The sequence below is a fragment of the Lithobates pipiens genome, unplaced genomic scaffold (genome assembly GCF_037356315.1).
Source record: "Lithobates pipiens isolate NorthernLeopardFrog02 unplaced genomic scaffold, aLitPip1_a1.2 Scaffold_8, whole genome shotgun sequence".
NCBI classification, from domain to species: domain Eukaryota; kingdom Metazoa; phylum Chordata; class Amphibia; order Anura; family Ranidae; genus Lithobates; species Lithobates pipiens.
The window spans coordinates 283,979,611-283,997,777 of NW_027507903.1; the positions used below are offsets into that span (position 1 = coordinate 283,979,611).

At 41.2% G+C, this 18,167-nt stretch overlaps 2 protein-coding genes across 2 annotated transcripts in view; one reads left to right on the top strand and one right to left on the bottom strand.

Moving 5' to 3' along the window:
* The window catches only part of SYCP3 (synaptonemal complex protein 3), a 120,078-nt gene extending 102,465 nt beyond the window's left edge, over nucleotides 1–17,613 (top strand). Inside the window, exons 8-9 of the mRNA XM_077472217.1 lie at nucleotides 16,921–17,025; nucleotides 17,171–17,613. Coding sequence (XP_077328343.1) covers nucleotides 16,921–17,025; nucleotides 17,171–17,224 — 159 coding nt within the window. The 3' untranslated portion in view covers nucleotides 17,225–17,613. The remainder of the gene's footprint in view (nucleotides 1–16,920; nucleotides 17,026–17,170) is intronic.
* Nucleotides 15,699–18,167, bottom strand: part of CHPT1 (choline phosphotransferase 1) — an 87,741-nt gene continuing 85,272 nt past the window's right edge. Inside the window, exon 9 of the mRNA XM_077472216.1 lies at nucleotides 15,699–17,250. Within this exon, the coding sequence (XP_077328342.1) occupies nucleotides 17,206–17,250 (45 nt within the window). The 3' untranslated portion in view covers nucleotides 15,699–17,205. The remainder of the gene's footprint in view (nucleotides 17,251–18,167) is intronic.

An 18,167-nucleotide genomic window follows, 5' to 3' on the forward strand; every position in this document is an offset into this window, starting at 1 on the left:
GTTCATGCCCTTAGTTGTTGTGGTAAGAATATCACTGTGACTTAAAGTGGTTGTAAACTCTTACAGACCACTTTGACCTACAGGTAAGCCTAGATTAAGGCTTACCTTTAGGTTCAAGAAATATCTCCTAAACCTACACGGTTTAGGAGATATTTACTAATAGACAGGCACTGCTGTCTACGGCGCATGCGTGCAGGCGCACTATCGCTGTTAGGAGCATACCGCTAACGGCGATATGCCGTTAGTGTCGGCTCCCATGCGCATGCGTGGGAGGGACGTCATCGTTGCTTCGGCGCTGTGAGTAACTGAAGCAGCAACACCCGGAAGAAGAGGGGACATTGGTGACATCGCTGGCTCCTGTGTCAGGTAAGTGACACATAATGGGCTACAATGCGATGCATAGTAGCCCATTATGGTTTACCTTTGCAGGGAGACAAAGAAGTAAACCCATCAGTGTTTACTTCCTTTTTAAGACCTGGTGTGGGGATGCATCCTCTAAACTGTGGCCATGTAGTCTGCCATTTTTGAGGGATTTGCTTTTCAGTCCTGAGCTAGAAGAAGCCCTAAAAGTTTCAATCTCAAGAGAATAAAGACGCTAAACCAAAAAAGCACTGGATTGGCCACAAGGGTAATAAAGGGAAGGAGGGCATTCTTTTTAACCCCCTGATCAGACCACCAAGTCCCAATGACAAGATGCAATCTGTGGGAGGAAGATTAAGTGGTTTCCTTCCACAGTGGAAAACAGTTTTATTCTTAAGATTATAGAAGATGAGTACACTTTAGAATTCAACAGCAATTCCCCAAAGAGATTGTTGGTAACGAAGCTACCCAAATATTTTTAGAAGGCCAGTACGCTAACTCTTCCTATGGGGGATGTTGTAGAGCAGAAGGTTTTAGTCCCTGTCTTAAAGCAAGGGAGACGGTATTTATTTTATGCGTTTTTTGGGTCAAAAACCATCAGGGAAATTTTGATTGCTCTTCAAGCTCAAACCTTTAAACAAAGCAATAGGAGACAACGAATTCTGTATGGAATCCATCTTTTCTCTGAAGAATATTTTACAACAAGATTGTTTCATGGTGACCTTGGATTTAAAGGATGTGCATCTGCAAATGCTGATCAGGGAAATCTCTCAAAACTTTTTGCGGCTGGCTGTTGATATAGAGGGAGTGGTTTATCGTTAACAATGCAGAGCTCTACTATTAGGGTTTTCAACTCCAGGATTTTTTTCCAAACTGCTAGCAGAGGTCCTAGCTCATCTGAGGCTGCATTCGATTACAATCTTTCCTTATCTGTACAACTTCATGTTAACAGCCGCTTTGAAAGAATAACCACAGAGAAATATTTTTCAGACTCTACAGTGGTTGAAAGACTTGGGATAGTTAATACATTTAGAGAAATCAATCTCCAGCCTCCCCAAGCTATTTTTTTTCTGTGTTTAAAACCTTCATTGTTGAGAGATTTTTCTCCCAGAAGAAAAGATTAAAAAGATCTGCACATATATGGCCCAGCTTCAGCGTAACCACTCAATTCCAATAAGGGACATTCGTTTTAGTAAAACAACCTCATCGAGTGCACACATTCTGGTGCAGCTGTGTATTGTAGCCAATCAGTTTCTAACTTTAGCGTGTTCAATTAAGCTTTGACAAAAAAACTGGAAGCAGAGTGGTTTCCATGCAGAGCAGCACCAGATTTTCCACTCTCCAGTTTTAGTAAATCAACCCCTCTCTCAGCACTCAGTCTTATGACATGCTAAATTCTTGTGGTGCAGTGGGCAATTTTCCACCAAAGACCCCGCCAGGGATTTCTCCTCCAGTTTTATAAGGGAAACCTACAATCTCTAGACAATCATGCTTATATTCTAAGGAGGGTCTAGCAAACTCTCTGGTGGTGGAGCATTCACATTTCTAAAGGCGACTTCTATGTACTCGGCTAGCAGTGGCGCCTGGTCGATTTTTTCCCTTAATCATCTTTCAGGACAGCCACTTGAGACCTTGGCTCCTCCCCTCTGCAGGAAACACTGCGCCAGCCCCTTTTAAAATTTCTCCTCCCGTGCTGGTTCCTCAGTTATTGTGTTTCCTCCAGAGGGGAGACACCGACAGAGGAACCTGTCCAGGAGCAAGGAAAGCTCAGATGGATATCCTGAAAGTACAGTACAGAGCTCCTAGGACCCTTGACCAGAAAGGCTTTTACCTGCTGAAGTGTGGCAAGGAGGTACCGGCCCCACAAGAAAGGGCAGGGGCATCCGCGCTTGCTGTACAAAGCAAGCCGTACCGCAATGTTTGGCGAGGACTGGAGAGGAGCCACATTGCTATAGAGACAGCATTAGGCTCCATTGGTGGCACAAGGAAGAAACCGTTTGGAACATGTCCAAGGCAGAGGAGCGGCAGACTGCTCCCACGGAGGCCAGCTCCAGTCACTCAAAGGTAAGGGGGACCTAAGGAGGAGCTCCCCTTACCTTACTACTCTCCTGACCAATCTTAGTCATTTTCAAGAGAGCAGCAGCTCAGTGCATTTAATGTAACAGAGCTCCCACTCTGCTCTACAGATCTGACATCCTCATGTCTTCTTCTGTTTCAGCGGGGGGGGGGAAGCATATCCTTAGTGCCAAGGGATAAACACAGGACCCTGGGTAAGAAAATCCACGTTTCTTTTTTAAAACTGCACACTGAAGAGGATGTATACAGGAAATTGTAAACTTGAATTTGTTTTTGATACCTGCAATTGTGTATTTCAGTGCAAAACAGACAAAACCAAACCACCTCATAGTTCCAAGAGGAGGTGCCCTTCATGTAAAGTCACACTTGGAGGCTCCTGGGTAAAGACGCTATGTAAAGAATGCATAGACAAGGTAGTTCAGGAACATTCCACTGACCAAGGCAGAGAGTTAGCAGCTTCAGTTAAAGAACTAGCCAATACCTTTCAGTCTGTCAAAACATTGTTCACAGGTTTTCAGATCCCGCAGCCTCAAACTGCTCCGCTACCACTTCAACAGGTAGAATTGCCAAACTTGCAGGTACGCTCAACAAGTGCGGGCCCACCAGAAGTCTCCAGGGAGGAGGAGCCAGATAGTGCAGCTTCCGCTACCCAAGAATCAGAGGGAGAAGCTCTTTAAGGTGATGGCAGAAAATCCCTCCAGGTATAATCTTTCGCAAGAAGTAGAGAGCCTCCTGGGGGCCATCTATACCACCCTAGTTATGCAACCTGAAAAGAAGACCCTAACATTACATGACCACATGTACCAGGGTCTAGGAGAACAAGAAAGGACATTTTTCTGGTCCATGATGTCTTAGTAGAGACAAGGAAGAATGTCTGGATCCGGAGAGGAAACTCTTCCTTTTCAAAAGCTTTAAAAAGAAGATTTCCATTTGCGGATGACCCTGTGTCGATTTGGAACAAGGTTCCCAAACTAGACGCAGCATTTGCCCAGGTCTCAAGGCATACAGACCTAGCCTTCGAAGACATGGGAGTGCTGTCTGACCCAAAGAACAAAAGAATGGATTCCCTTCTGAAAAAATCATGGGATTCTACAGTAGGGTGTCTAAAGTCAGCTATGGCAGTAAATGTAGTGACTAGAAACATGGAGTTCTGGCTAGCATTGGAAAAAGTACTAGACCGCAGAGCAGATAAAAAGCATTTCTGTTGAAACATAAAACCAACCTGGGGTTAACCGCAATAAGGGAAGAAAAGACCAAGAACAGATACGAGGCCTCACATCCAGGGCTGTGAGTCAAGAGACCCTGGAACCAGAAAGGCAAAGGAGGAGCATTTTTTTTCCTTCTGAGCAAACCCGTAACAAACAGTGACAAGTTGGTCGTGGTGGGGGGAAGATTGGGGGCCTCCCTCCCACAACGGGAGGCGATTTCCTCAAGCAGATTCATACTAAGAATTGTGCGTCAAGGGTATCGCTTGGAATTTTCTACTCTACCCCCAAGCAGATTTTATGCCACGTAACTGCCAAAAAACAAAGAAAAGGCCAGGGGTCTATTGGAAGCCATAAGGGAACTAATAAAACAAGAAGTGGTAAGCTATGTACCACAAGAAAAAATAGGCATGTGTTTGTGGTCCAGAAACCCTCAGGGAAATTCAGACCGATACTAAATCTCAAGCCCTTAAACCAGTCAGTGACCTACAGACGGTTCAGGATGGACTGTCTTTTCTGTAAAGGCATTATTACACCCAAATTGCTACATGGCTTCCCTGGACCTAAAGGATGCATATTTACACATCCCAATAGAGCAAAATGCCAAAGATATCTAAGATTGGCAATAAAGACAAAGGAAGAGATGTGCCACCTTCAGTTTCAGGCTCTTCCTTTTGGGCTTTCATCTTCACCTCAAAAATTCACAAAGATATTGGTAGAACCTTTGGCGACACTCCGACTCAGGGGCATCGCAGTCATCACTTACCTCGACGACGTGCTGATCTTTGCCACCACTCCAGAAAAATTAACCAAAGATCTGAGTTACACCCAGGATTTCCTCCAAAAACTGGGATAGTTATTAAATCTGGAGAAGTCCAACCTGCTCCCCTCCCAACAGCTAACGTACTTGGGATACACCCTAGATTCAAAACAAAAGGTGATTTTACCCAGAGAAAAAGTACAAAAAATTCAAGAAGCAATGAAAATTCTACAAAATAACCAACCACGCACAATAAGAAGGGCGATGGCTTTATCTTAAAAATATGGAATCACAGACAAGATTCACTAGACACTCAGATACATATACCAAAAAGTCCTTATGATGGTGGAGGAAGCCAGAAAATTTAACCAAAGGACGTATGTGGACCATACCAGTCACTCAACAAATGACTACAGATGCAAGTGGCGTAGGTTGGGGGGCCCATCTAGGTCCACAGATAACACAAGGAGTGTGGAAAGACGAAGAAATGAAAAGATCTTCGAATTTGTTAAGTACCAAAGGCAGTCTTTCTGGCACTCAAACGCTTCGAGGAACAACTGAAGGGTCAGTACTCATACCAGCGGTACTAAGGAAACTCAGAACAGAGAATACATCAATGATTCTCATTGCACCACACTGGCCCAGAAGGTCATGGTTCTCCATACTAACAGAACTGACTATAGAACCTGCATAGTTTCTACCATCCAGAGAGGATCTCCTCTTTCAGGGACCAGTATGGTGTCCCCAGGTAGAAAGATGGGACCTGGAGTTGTTGAAGGCCAAGGGATTCTCAGACCAGCTGATCAATACATTGCTGAATAGTAGAAAGATGGAGACTCACACCATATATAGAAAAGTATGTATACAATTCAACAACTAGCGAGAAATACTGTGCAGCACAAAGTTTAGAGGCGGTCCTAGAATATCTACAATACGGGGCAGATAAGGACCTGAGCATCAGTACATTGAAGAGTCGGGTATCGGCAATTTCTGTTTATCAGGAAAAGAAGCTAGCTTCCAATCCATGGATAATTAGATTTTTCAAACCTTAAGTAGACAAAGGCCAGTACAGAGATCACCTTTTCCCAAATGGGGCCGGTCATTGGTGCTCCAAACCTTGACAGGGGACCTATTCGAACTGCAAGAAATTTGTCCAATGAAACTGACGCTTAAAGCAGTTTTTCTGGTGGCGGTCACGACCGCCAGAAGAGTTTATGAAATGGAGGCCTTATCAACCAAGCCTCCTTTTTCCTAAGTTTTTCCGGATCATATCATTTTTAACCACTTCCCACCCGGCCAATGCATATATACGGCCGGGTGGGAGCCGTCTAATCCTGATAGGACGTTCAGGAACGTCCTTCAGGAGTAGCGGGTTCGCGCGCGCGCGCCCGCGCAGCGGCGCGATCCTGATGTGCTCGTGTCACCCGGACACGGCACATCTCAGATCGGCAGGAGGGCTCTGTGATTGGCCCTCCTGATCACATGACGGCCGTGTCCAATCACGGCCGTCATGTGATGTAAACAAACAGCCGGTTGCTAGGCAATCGGCTCTCCTCTCCTCACACGGAAGTCACCGCTGAGGAGAGGAGAGCAGAACGCTGCAGCCGGCTGATGATCAGTGAGTATGAGCTGCTTTTTACAGCTTTTTACTCACTGATCATCAGTGTAGTGTAAACACACAACACACCACACAGTACAAACACAGTCCCCACATATGTCCCCAAAACACACATGTCCCCAAAACATACATGTCCCCAAATAATAAAAACACATGTCCCTAATAATAAAAACATGTCCCCCACATATGTCCCACTAAAATCACATGTCCCAATGATTATCTGCACACATATGTACGTGATCACCTGCACACATATGTACATGATTATTTGCGTACATATGTCCGTGATCACACAAACCAATTATTATACACTTAACGGAATTTTTTTTACCAAAAACATGTAGCAGAATACATTTTGGCTAAAATTTATGACAAAATTTGGTTTTATTGGATTTCTTTTCAAATAGAAAAAAGAAAATATTGTTTTTTTCCCAAATTTCCGCTTTTTTTGCGCTTATATCACAAAAAAAAAAACGGAGTCGTGAATAAATACCACCAAAATAAAGCTCTATTTGTGCGAACAAAATGATAACAATTTCATTTGGGTACAGTGTAGCATGACCGCGCAATTGTCACTGAAAGCGCTAGAGCGCTGAAAGCTGAAAATTGGGCTGGGAAGGAAGGGGGTGAAAGTGCCCTGTATTGAAGTGGTTAAGCTAGATCCAGCCTTTTTACCTAAAGTTATCTCAAAGTTTCACAGAGGTCAAGATATTATTTTACCTTCTTTTTGTGCAAATCCTTCTTGGAACAGGAGAATAAGTTTCATAAGTTAGATGCAAGGAGGCGCATCCTGCATTATTTAAAGGAAACCAAACCTTTCAGGAAGACAGATTCCCTGTTTGTTTTATTTTTAGGGGCTAAAAAAGGCCAGAAAGCCTCAAGGTGCATTATAGCCAGGTGTCTCAGAGAAGTGATTAGCCAGGCCTACATGTTGGGGGGTAGCAGATCCCAGATGGTATTAGGGCACATTCGACAAGGTCAATGGCAAACTCACAGGCAGAGGGCTGGAGCAATGCCAAAGCGGCAACCTGGTCCAGCTTTGATACCTTTGTCAAACACTACAGAGTGGATCTCTTGTCGACCAAGGAGCAAGTCTTTGAATACAAGGTCTTACAAGCTGTAGTCCCGCCCTAAGGGTAAGTGCTCACTTATGCTTTCAGGTGGCATTCCTGAAAGACGATTAAGGGAAAAACGAAGTTACTTACTGGTAACGTTCTTTCCTGGAGTCTTTCAGGACAGCACTAGTACCCATCCGAATGTAAATGATTTGAGATTTCCTGAAACAGGAACTGTGGTATTTTGTTGATTATGTGTATCACGTGTTCTTGTGTCTCCCCAGCAGACTGGAGGTGCTCTAAAACAACTGAGGAACCAGCAGGGAAGGAGGAATTTTAAAAGGGGCTGGTGCAGTGTTTCCTGCAGAGGGGAGGAGCCAAGGTCTCTCAGATGCTGTCCTGAGAGACTCCAGGAAAGAATGTTACCAAGAAGTAACTTTGTTTTTTGGGGGGGGGGGCGCGGTCAGTTCTGCACTTACCCCATCTATGGCGTGAGCATCAATTCCCTCCAGCTTTTCCCGTGTCTCCTCACAGCGGCCATGCGTCTCCTCCCTCTTCCACCTAGGTTCACTTCTCCTTTCGGCCAGTCAGGACCCGCTTCCTGAGTGGCTGGGAGGAGAATCTGTGTGACAATAGCGAATATTTATTCGCTATCATTACACAACTGAGTGCGGTGCACTGCGCCCCGAGCCCACCCTTTTTTGAACCCTCCTAGGGCCTCTGGCTCTAATCACGTGCTAAAAAGAAAAAAAAACATTGAAATCCATGCGTCTGGTGCCCCGCATGTAGATGGGGGGGGGAAATGCATGGATGGGGGGGCACCTGTGTGCCCTGATTTATGGGTCGCCAACGCTGGCCAGTGTCATTGAGCACGGATGCAGGAACATATAGGATTAGAGAGCCCAGCTGGGGTCCAACTTGGCACAGGGAAGATGGTCTCTGGCGGAATCAAAAGCCTTATCCAAATGGGAGGGAACTAAGTGCAGTGGCCAGGCCTTGTTGGTCATTCAGCATCAGGTCAAAGGTAACCATTTACAGTTCCTATCAGACAATTCCGCTATAGCAGCCAATTAACCACTTGCCTACAGGGCACTTTCACCCCCTTCCTGTCCATGCCAATTTTCAGCGCTGTCACACTTTGAATGACAATTGAAAAGTCATGCAACACTACCCAAACAACATTTTTATCATATTTTTGAGACCGAGCTTTCTTTTGGTGGTATTTAATCACCACTGGGATTTTTTTTATTTTCTAAATGTAAAGAACAGAAATGTTGAAAAAAAAAATGTTTTGCTTAGTTTCAGTTATAAAATTCTCTAATAAGTAACTTTTCTCCTTCATTGATGTGTGCTGATTAGGCTGAATTGATGGGCACTAAATGAGGCTGCACCGATGGATACAGATTTGCAGTATTTGTGGGCACTGTTGGGGCTGCACTGATATTCAGTTGCTGTCATGTGAGTGGTAGCCCATCCCCCCACAGTTATTAATCACTTCCTATGACACGTTTAACCCCTTCCCTGCAAGTGTCATTTACACAGCAATCAGTGCTTTTTTTTTTGGAATGATCGCTATTATAAATGACAATGGTCCCAAAATAGTGTCAAAAGTGTCCGATGTGTCCACCATAATGTTGCAGTCATGATAAAAATCGCCGCCATTACTAATAAAAAAAATTAATAAAAATGCCATAAAACTATTCCCTATTTTGTAGACGCTATAACTTTTGCGCAAACCAATCAATATACGCTTATTGCGATTTTTTTTTTTTACCAAAAATTTGAAGAAGACATATCGGCCTAAACTGAGGAAAACATTTTTTTTAAATATATTTTTGGAGGATATTTATTATAGCAAAAAAATTTTAAATATTGTTTTTTTTTTTTCAAAATTGTTGCTATTTATTTTGTTTATAGCGCAAAAAATAAAAAAATCGCAGAGACGATCAAATACCACCAAAAAAAAGCTCTAGTTGTGGGGGAAACAAAAAAGACATTTTGTTTGGGTGCAACATCGCACAACTGCACAATTGTCAGTTAAAGCAGCGCAGTGCCAAATCGCAAAAAGTGATCTGGTCAGGAAGAGGGGAAAATCTCCGGGGGTGAAGCCATTAATGTATCTTTTCCAGAAATACAACATCCCACGATGTGTTTAATTCTGTGACAAGTACATTTTTGAATGTCAAAGATGCCTCTCATGCCACTTGATTCAGATTCAGGCTTGTCAAATATTTCTTCTGGAATAATCCTCCTACTTTTATGATATTATAAAATATCCATACTGATAATTAAGATGAGATCGCAGCAGGAAATGGGTATTCATATTAAAAATGTCAAAAAGGGTTAAAATCCTGTGCTTATCCTACTCTCCTGATAAAGGGAAGTGTGATTATTGAAATTAAGAAATCAAACACATAAATGAAAATGTAGAGAGGAAGAAAAGCTGCAACCCAAAAGGTCCGAACCCCTACCATAAGCATAGATAATTAAAAGAAACAGGTGCACTAATCTATAAGAATATTCAGTGCAAAAATACACAACAAAAATTTAAGGGCATAAAGTCCACTCCTGCAAAAACAAGTCTATAAAAAAAAAATTAAAAAAATTGATGAAATAAAGTGAAAAATATATGATTCAGTTCATAAAAGGTGCATAAAAAAACATCCAACTGGCAACCCCTTATATCAAAAGGGAACTAAGTGAACAAAGTATGTGAAAAAACTTCTGTGCTCTTCAAGGGAATTGGGTGAACCAAATATAAGGCAACTTCAGTGCTCTTCCAAACAGAAAGACTTTAATACAATTTATTTACACTCGGATATCAGCCTGTGATGTAATTGGCTGGCAATGGGACTACAGTCGTTACTGCAGAAAAGCATCCTGCATTTTTACTGAGAAGAGTGTAAAGGATGGAATTTGACCATCTTAGCACAGATCTGCTTCCATGTCTAGTGTGGCAGTATTAAAAGCAAGCCCCTTAACCCTTTCACTGCCAGGTCTGTACGCCGTATGGACTCATAGAAGTGCCCGCAGGTGGCCAAGTCCGTACGGACGTCATATCTCCCTCTCCTATAAAAGCTTATGGTCACTTCAATGACAATATCAGAAATCTATAACTCCAGCTTCAGGTGCTGCATGGGGCTTGGGGAGAATCAAGATGTGTCCCCTCAATACCTCTAATCACCCCCCACACTGCCCCCGCACCCCCGATCCATGGCCACTCTGAGCAGCATATCTCCTTCCCTCCCTCAGCCTGCAGTTTCTTCCTGTACAGATATCCTGTGATCAGGCTGGATATCGTGGGGGGAGGGGGGGTGGTCGAAGTTGTGGCTTGGGGGAGCTTGGTATACATGTGTACACCAAACCCACCCCCCGTACAATGGATATAGGCAGCGATCATTGCTTATATCCACTGACAGCTGATCATTCTAACCGCGAGAGTTACAATGTATCAAACTGTCATTATATGAATGAAATCTCTATACAGATCCATTTATTCATGTAAAGTGCTACAGAGAAAGGGACTATCTTCAGTCCCTTTCTCTGTCTCAAAAAAAAGAGAGATATTGGGGTCTGTTTAGATCTCTTTAAAAACAAAGTAAGACCCCCCCCAGGTCCACACATGCTCACCCCCTTCACTGTGACTGTCCCGCCACTCACCCTTCCACAGCTTCCTCAGCTTCTTCTCTCAGCCAACCCGATCTGTCCTGATTGGCCAGGAGGAGAAGCCGGAAGACAACAGCAAATATTAATTCGCTATTGTCACAAGTGGGTGGGTTCGGGGTGCAATGCTCTGCGCCCTGAGCACAACCTAGGACACCGCCCGCTATTCTCTATGGGGCAGTAAAATGGAACCGGACCGCTTGTCCATTTCCATCCGATACTATCTGCTAGATGATGGGTAATGGAATCCCCATCCATCTGTTTTTAGCTGACTGGACTGGATCGGATGCAGGCAGGCGTAATCGGACACATGTCCATTTACATCGGTATCTCAATAGAGAACAATGGGTGGTCCGATTGGGCCAGCCTGAAAAACAGACGGGCAGACCTGATCAGTCTGCTTGTGTGAAAGGGGCCTAAGGCCTTGTTCACACAGAGCATACACACGCGCAGATGTTCACCGCATCTCTGTGCAGGCTGTCCCACTGATGTCATTTGGGATGTAGCACCTGCATCAAGAGAGTTGTTGCTCCAAATTTTACATCCATGTAGGTCCACATGCATGTCCCTGAGCTCACACTGTCTAGTTTGGGGTGAAGTACCCACATGGATGTCAGATTGGGAACAGCAGCTATGCCTGTGCAGCCGTTGCATCCCAATTGACATAAATGGGACTGCCTGTACAGGGATGCATGGAACATCTGTGCATTCCTGTGCGGGTAAACATTTCCCCGCCATGGGCATACACTTTATTATGCCACATGCGAACGATGGTTTAGTAGCAATTTAGCAGGAATTTTGTTATGTTGGCTTAATGTACACTATTAAAGATTTTAGGGTATTTTTAGCGAAAATATTGATTTGAAAACATTTGCACGCTGCCTTTAAAATCAGTAGCACCTTTTTTTATTCTACTGGCCATGTGCTTTCAGAAAATATATGGTTTGGGTCTTTTACAAATTCTGAAAGCGAAAAATTAAAACCTCCAGATTTTTAGAGAAATTTTTGAGTAAGTTCAATTTTCACCATTTTGCAAAAAGGCACAATGTAAAAATATTTTTTCCTTGTTAACTCCATACAGGTTAAGCTTTTATATGTAGTAGGGATTTAGCAGGAATTTTGTAAAATTAGCTGTGTTTTAGTGTATTTTTTGCAATTATATTGATTTGCTAAACCTTTTCGCAAATACCGCGGGGTCTAAAAAAAAAAAAAAAAAAATCAGTAGCACCTTTTTTTTTTTTTTTCTAGAGGTCACATGCTTTCAGAAAATATTTGGTTTTGGGGGTCTTTCACAAATTCTAAAAGCTGTAAGGGAAAAATTAATCTTCAGCTTGTTAGAGAAATTTGGATATTCACATTTTTGGGATACGTTCATTTTGCAAAAAGGCACAATGTAAAAATTACAAATATTTGTTATTAACTCAATATAGGTTAAGCTTTTATATTTGCTGTGTATTTATCTGCTAATCATGATTTTAGTGGATTTTAAGTAAAAATATTGATTTGATAAACATTTGCGCAAATATCATGGGACCGTAGAAATCAGTAGCAGTCTTTTTATTCTACTGCCCATGTACTTTCAGAAAATATATTTAAAAACTAAGTGAAAAATAAAAGAGCAAAGGAAAAATTGCAAAAATGGTCTGGCCACCTGAGGGTAGAAATGGAGCATAAGGCCTGGCAAGGAAAGGGTTAATAAATTGGGGACCTGCAGGATTGCCAGATATTTGCTATTGATATGTGCTTCTGTAAACAAAAGGATGTTAAATGTTTACCATGAGGAGCAGGGAAGTGTAGCCCCAGCTTTTACATTTTATTTTAACCACTTCCTCTCTAAATCAGTTTTTTCATTTTTTTTTTTTTTTTTGCAAAATCTGCATTTTTGGCTATAAAATTACTTAAAATCCCCAGAAGATTATATATGTTCCGAAAGCAGAGGTCCTTCACTTTAGCTGCGTTTTTATGTTGCACAATATTTGCACAACTGTTTATTACTTCTAAATTTTCAGGGAAAAAAAAAATACACTTAAACTGATTTTAGTGCACACAAAAACACAATTTAACCCCCCCCCTTTTTTTTTTTTAAATACAAAAAAGAAATAAAAATGAGGTAGTATAAAGTAAATAGATAGAAACATGTCAAGCCTCAAAACTGCGTCTGTGACCCTTTAAATGCCTCAGCTCATCATTTTAGAGTAAACCATAAAGTATGGGCCTAGAATTATTGCTCTCATTCTGACGTTTGTGGAAATATAACAAATGTGTGTGCAATCACTGCTTACATACATATCCGTGCTCTGTGTTTGCATTTGTAGATGTGCACAGGGCAACAGAGATGCTTTAAATGTTTTTTTTAAATTTAACTTTATTGCCATTAAGAGAGGGCTTACAAGAACCTACAGTGCCTTGCGAAAGTATTCGGCCCCCTTGAACTTTTCAACCTTTTGCCACATTTCAGGCTTCAAACATAAAGATATAAAAATGTTATTTTTTGTGAAGAATCACCAACAAGTGGGACACAATTGTGAAGTGGAACGAAATCTATTGGATTTTTGAAACTTTTTTAACTAATAAAAAAATGAAAAGTGGGGCGTGCAAAATTATTCGGCCACCTTGCGTTAATACTTTGTAGAGCCACCTTTTGCTGCGATTACAGCTGCAAGTCGCTTGGGGTATGTCTCTATCAGTTTTGCACATCGAGAGACTGAAATTCTTGCCCATTCTTCCTTGCAAAACAGCTCAAGCTCAGTGAGGTTGGATGGAGAGCGTTTGTGAACAGCAGTTTTCAGCTCTTTCCACAGATTCTCGATTGGATTCAGGTCTGGACTTTGACTTGGCCATTCTAACACCTGGATACGTTTATTTGTGAACCATTCCTTTGTAGATTTTGCTGTATGTTTGGGATCATTGTCTTGTTGGAAGATAAATCTCCGTCCCAGTTTCAGGTCTTTTGCAGACTCCAACAGGTTTTCATCCAGAATGCTCCTGTATTTGGCTGCATCCATCTTCCCCTCAATTTTAACCATCTTCCCTGTCCCTGCTGAAAAAAAGCAGGCCCAAACCATGATGCTGCCACCACCATGTTTGACAGTGGGGATGGTGTGTTGAGGGTGATGAGCTGTGTTACTTTTACGCCAAACATATCGTTTTGCATTGTGGGCAAAAAGTTCGATTTTGGTTTCATCTGACCAGAGCACCTTCTTCCACATGTTTGGTGTGTCTCCCAGGTGGCTTGTGGCAAACTTTAGATGAGACTTTTTATGGATATCTTTGAGAAATGGCTTTCTTCTTGCCACTCCATAAAGGCCAGATTTGTGCAGTGTACGACTGATTGTTGTCCTATGGACAGACTCTCCCACCTCAGCTGTAGTTCTCTGCAGTTCATCCAGAGTGATCATGGGCCTCTTGGCTGCATCTCTGATCAGTCTTCTCCTTGTTTGAGCTGAAAGTTTAGAGGGACGGCCAGGTCTTGGTAGATTTGCAGTGGTCTGATACTCCTTCCATTTCAAAATGATTGCTTGCACAGTGCTCCTTGGGATGTGTAAAGCTTTTTGTATCCAAATCCGGCTTTAAACTTCTCCACAACAGTATTACGGACCTGCCTGGTGTGTTCCTTGGTCTTCATGATGCTCTCTGCTCTTTCAACAGAACCCTGAGACTATCACAGAGCAGGTGCATTTATACAGAGACTTGATTACACACAGGTGGATTCTATTTATCACCATCAGTCATTTAGGACAACATTGGATCATTCAGAGATCCTCGCTGAACTTCTGGAGTGAGTTTGCTGCACTGAAAGTAAAGGGGCTGAATAATTTTGCACGCACCACTTTTCAGTTTTTTATTTGCTAAAAAAGTTTAAATTATCCAATAGATTTCGTTCCACTTGACAATTGTGTCCCACTTGTTGGTGATTCTTCACAAAAAATTAAAATTTTATATCTTTGTTTGAAGCCTGAAATGTGGCAAAAGGTTGAAAAGTTCAAGGGGACCGAATACTTTCGCAAGGCACTGTATGTAATAGCACTGGACAGGGGACAGTTCCTCTTTATGGAGACATCAAGAACATGTTATTGTGGTCTATGTTCCAATAGGGGAGATTTCACTTCATTCTCTGCGCTGTTACAAAGATATGGACAGGAAAGGAGGGACTCTTCATTCAATCCAGTAACAACACAAATAGATGACTTTAGTGAATCAGCTAACACACTGGGTTCCTCCAAGTACCAAATGCTCTTGGTCAGTGACCTTTATCAACCCATGGTCAGTTTTTTGTTTCATTAGGGAGGAACTTTAAAAGTGGCGGGGAAAGTATATGAGTTATCCTAGCAATTTACACTAAATAAATATGTAGAACTCTATTACAAAGCTGAAATGCTGCAGGGATCATTTTCAACTTAAAGGGATAGGTAGCCTACAAAAGTTATGCTTGGGCATGTAGCTATTTACTTATTAAAGTAACATTCCCTCTGCTAGCTGGTTGTTATGTGTTACTGTTTCAGTTTTATAAACCAGTCTACATGTAGCTTAAAAGAGAAGTTTAGGAAGCAACAATTCCAGCTGCAGCTGTCCCACTGCCACCTCAAAGACCGAGAACTGAGCAATCAAACAGCTGATCGCAGAGTTTTCTATCCTCAGCCTGCACAGAGATGGTGACTGTCAGTCACTGGCTCTCTGCTCTGCCCCTCACTGCAGAACCAGGCTGTGGAGGGGGCAGGAGTGGCTGGCTCACTTCAACCTACAACTTAGAAATTGCAAAAGCAATATTATGTAATATAAATTTTTCAGCCTGAATGATTTGGTAAAATATACTCTATATTACTCAGAATAACAAATATGCATTTGGAAAATATGTTTCCTTATTTTATTCACTCATTAGCATATAAAAAGAAAGAAAAGAGTGCAGTACGAGCCATGGTTACTAAAGTGGCATAAACAAATGCAACTGTAATTAGATCACCAACATTTAAAGTCATTTTATTAAAGATTTATAAAGTACAGCATTTAAAAATAACCAAATTTATTATAGCCATAACAGAACAAATGACCTGTAGCATTTTAAAAATATATCCCTGTGTTCTTTCATTTTAATGAAAACTGAGCAATATTTTTGAGAAATACATGTTCTAATGCACTGCATTTACCTTATTTTTCATTATATATTTAAAATTGCATTATTATGACCCACAGTGTCACCTCCAAACAGGTTTTACTGCATAGCTTAATGGACTGCCTATTAAAACTTAGACAATCAACAAGGGCTCATGGCTGTAGTGAAGGCTTTTGTAACACACAAGGTATTAAAGTAAACTTGTAGGCTGCCGTTGGATGGCTTTAATTCTTTTTGAAATCTCTACCCTGGAACAAGCATGCAAGTTAACATCCTCCTTTTATTTGAAGTGGAATCTGCTTTGCTACACATTTTACACCTTCAGTCCCAAAGACATTTTGTAATTTTATCCATTTGATTGGTGAGTAGGAGCATGATCCAAGGTTACCCCACCCCAGACCCATTCCTATCAGTTATTTTGATCAAATATATTAACCAACTTTCACAAACTGAATGAACTTTTTATTCACAAATAAAAAAAAACTTTAAATTATGTCTGATCTTAAAGTGTTACTAAACCCAGGACCCTGCATTCACTATATCTGGTCTCCCACAGTACACGAAAATGCAATAGTTTTACTAAATATAAACTGCTAAATACCTTTTCTCATCAGCAGTATATAGCAGCCCTGTGACTTCCATCAGTGTCTGGTTAAAGTCTTTAGGAGTTATTTTCATACTACTCGGACTTTCTTATTAGGCTGCAGGACCCCTGACTCTCTGTCTGTACAGTGCTGATCCAAGGTTCTGTTCTATCAGGAGATGGTCAGGGGACTGTGAGGGAAGGGGAGGATGAGTGAAGACGAGGATCAGAGAAGACAGGATCAAACAACATTTTTAAATAATGCAGGGGATTAACCCCTTAGGTTCCAGAGTGAGTATGACAAGCATGTTTTACTGCATATACAGACTAATTTTACTGTTGTGGGTTTAGGAACACTTTAATACTAAACATCTGCATTTGTTAAGGAGTAGCAGCTATAACACATATGAAGACAGGAGGGAGATAATATGTCTTAGAATTTAAAGTGTATTTAAAAAAAAAAAAAAAAAAGAAATCTCAATATTTATAGAACATGCATGATCTGGAAAAGAACCAAGAAAATCTTCTATCTGGTGCTCAGAATGAACTCAGAAAGGAAATGGCTTTGTTACAAAAGAAAATTCTTATGGACACCGTAAGTTAAATTCCAGTGATTGCATTGTCATGCGAGACATTCAATACAGTATTTTTTTTTTTTTTTTTACTTTCAGCTTTATTATCAAAATATATGAGAAATATAAAAATATTAACTTTATTTCATTCTTTTTTTCTTCTGTCAGCAACAGCAAGAGATGGCAAGTGTTCGAAAGTCGCTTCAGTCAATGTTATTCTGATGGCTCCCTGAAGGAATAACTTCTACCTATTTAAACATATAATTAAATAATTATCCACCAAAAAAGAACACAAGTCCCATTTTGACTTCTGATTTTACAAAGTTAAATAAAGTTTGTTTTGTTTTAAAGAAACATGAAATGTTAATATGTAAAACAGTTTTGCTTTGTGGTGTACAATATGTAATCTAAAACTTGCTAGTGGCAATGATCCAAGTTGTTTTTGTATACATTTACAGGTAAAGAGAGGAAGGGAATGCAAGAACATTAAGCAAATCATTAAGGCAAACCTAAACTCAATTAGGCAAGCATTGAGTATGGGAGATAAGGGGGGGGGGGGGGTTACTAAAACTGGAGCACAAGTGGTAGTTAAAGGCCGATTGCTTACTATTCACAGTTGGACCAGATTCTGTGTGCCCCATTCTTAGTAAATCTCCCTGAAAGTGAGTATCAGTTGAAAAAGCAGGCCCCATGACTTTAAGCTGTAATGGCAGTGTACTAAGATGTTGATGTCAGAAAAACGTTTAAAGTAAATGAAGACTTCACTGATGCCAACTCCCATAATTCACAGCTGATGCAAGTCATTTGACCTGAATCAAAGTGCCATACAACCCTGCTTTGTATAAGTTTATGTTCACTCCATTGCAGCTGCTCTCCATCCCTAATTACTCTGGGTTTGAGTACAATGGACCTGCGTTTATGACTGCTTTAAGAGCATTTTGCTCACACTGTCCCAGAAAGTTTTTTTTATATATCGCATACGTTAGTATAAATTTAGATGTGTGAAAACGCAGGACCCACCAAAATAACAGTGGATGTAGAAGTAACCCATGCTGATTTTTAAAAGTATTTTTGGATATGGAATCTCAGCTGCCAAAAAATGAACAAATGTGTATTGTTATATTGTTATTGCTGTCAGCCATGCAGACACTGTATCCCCAGCTAT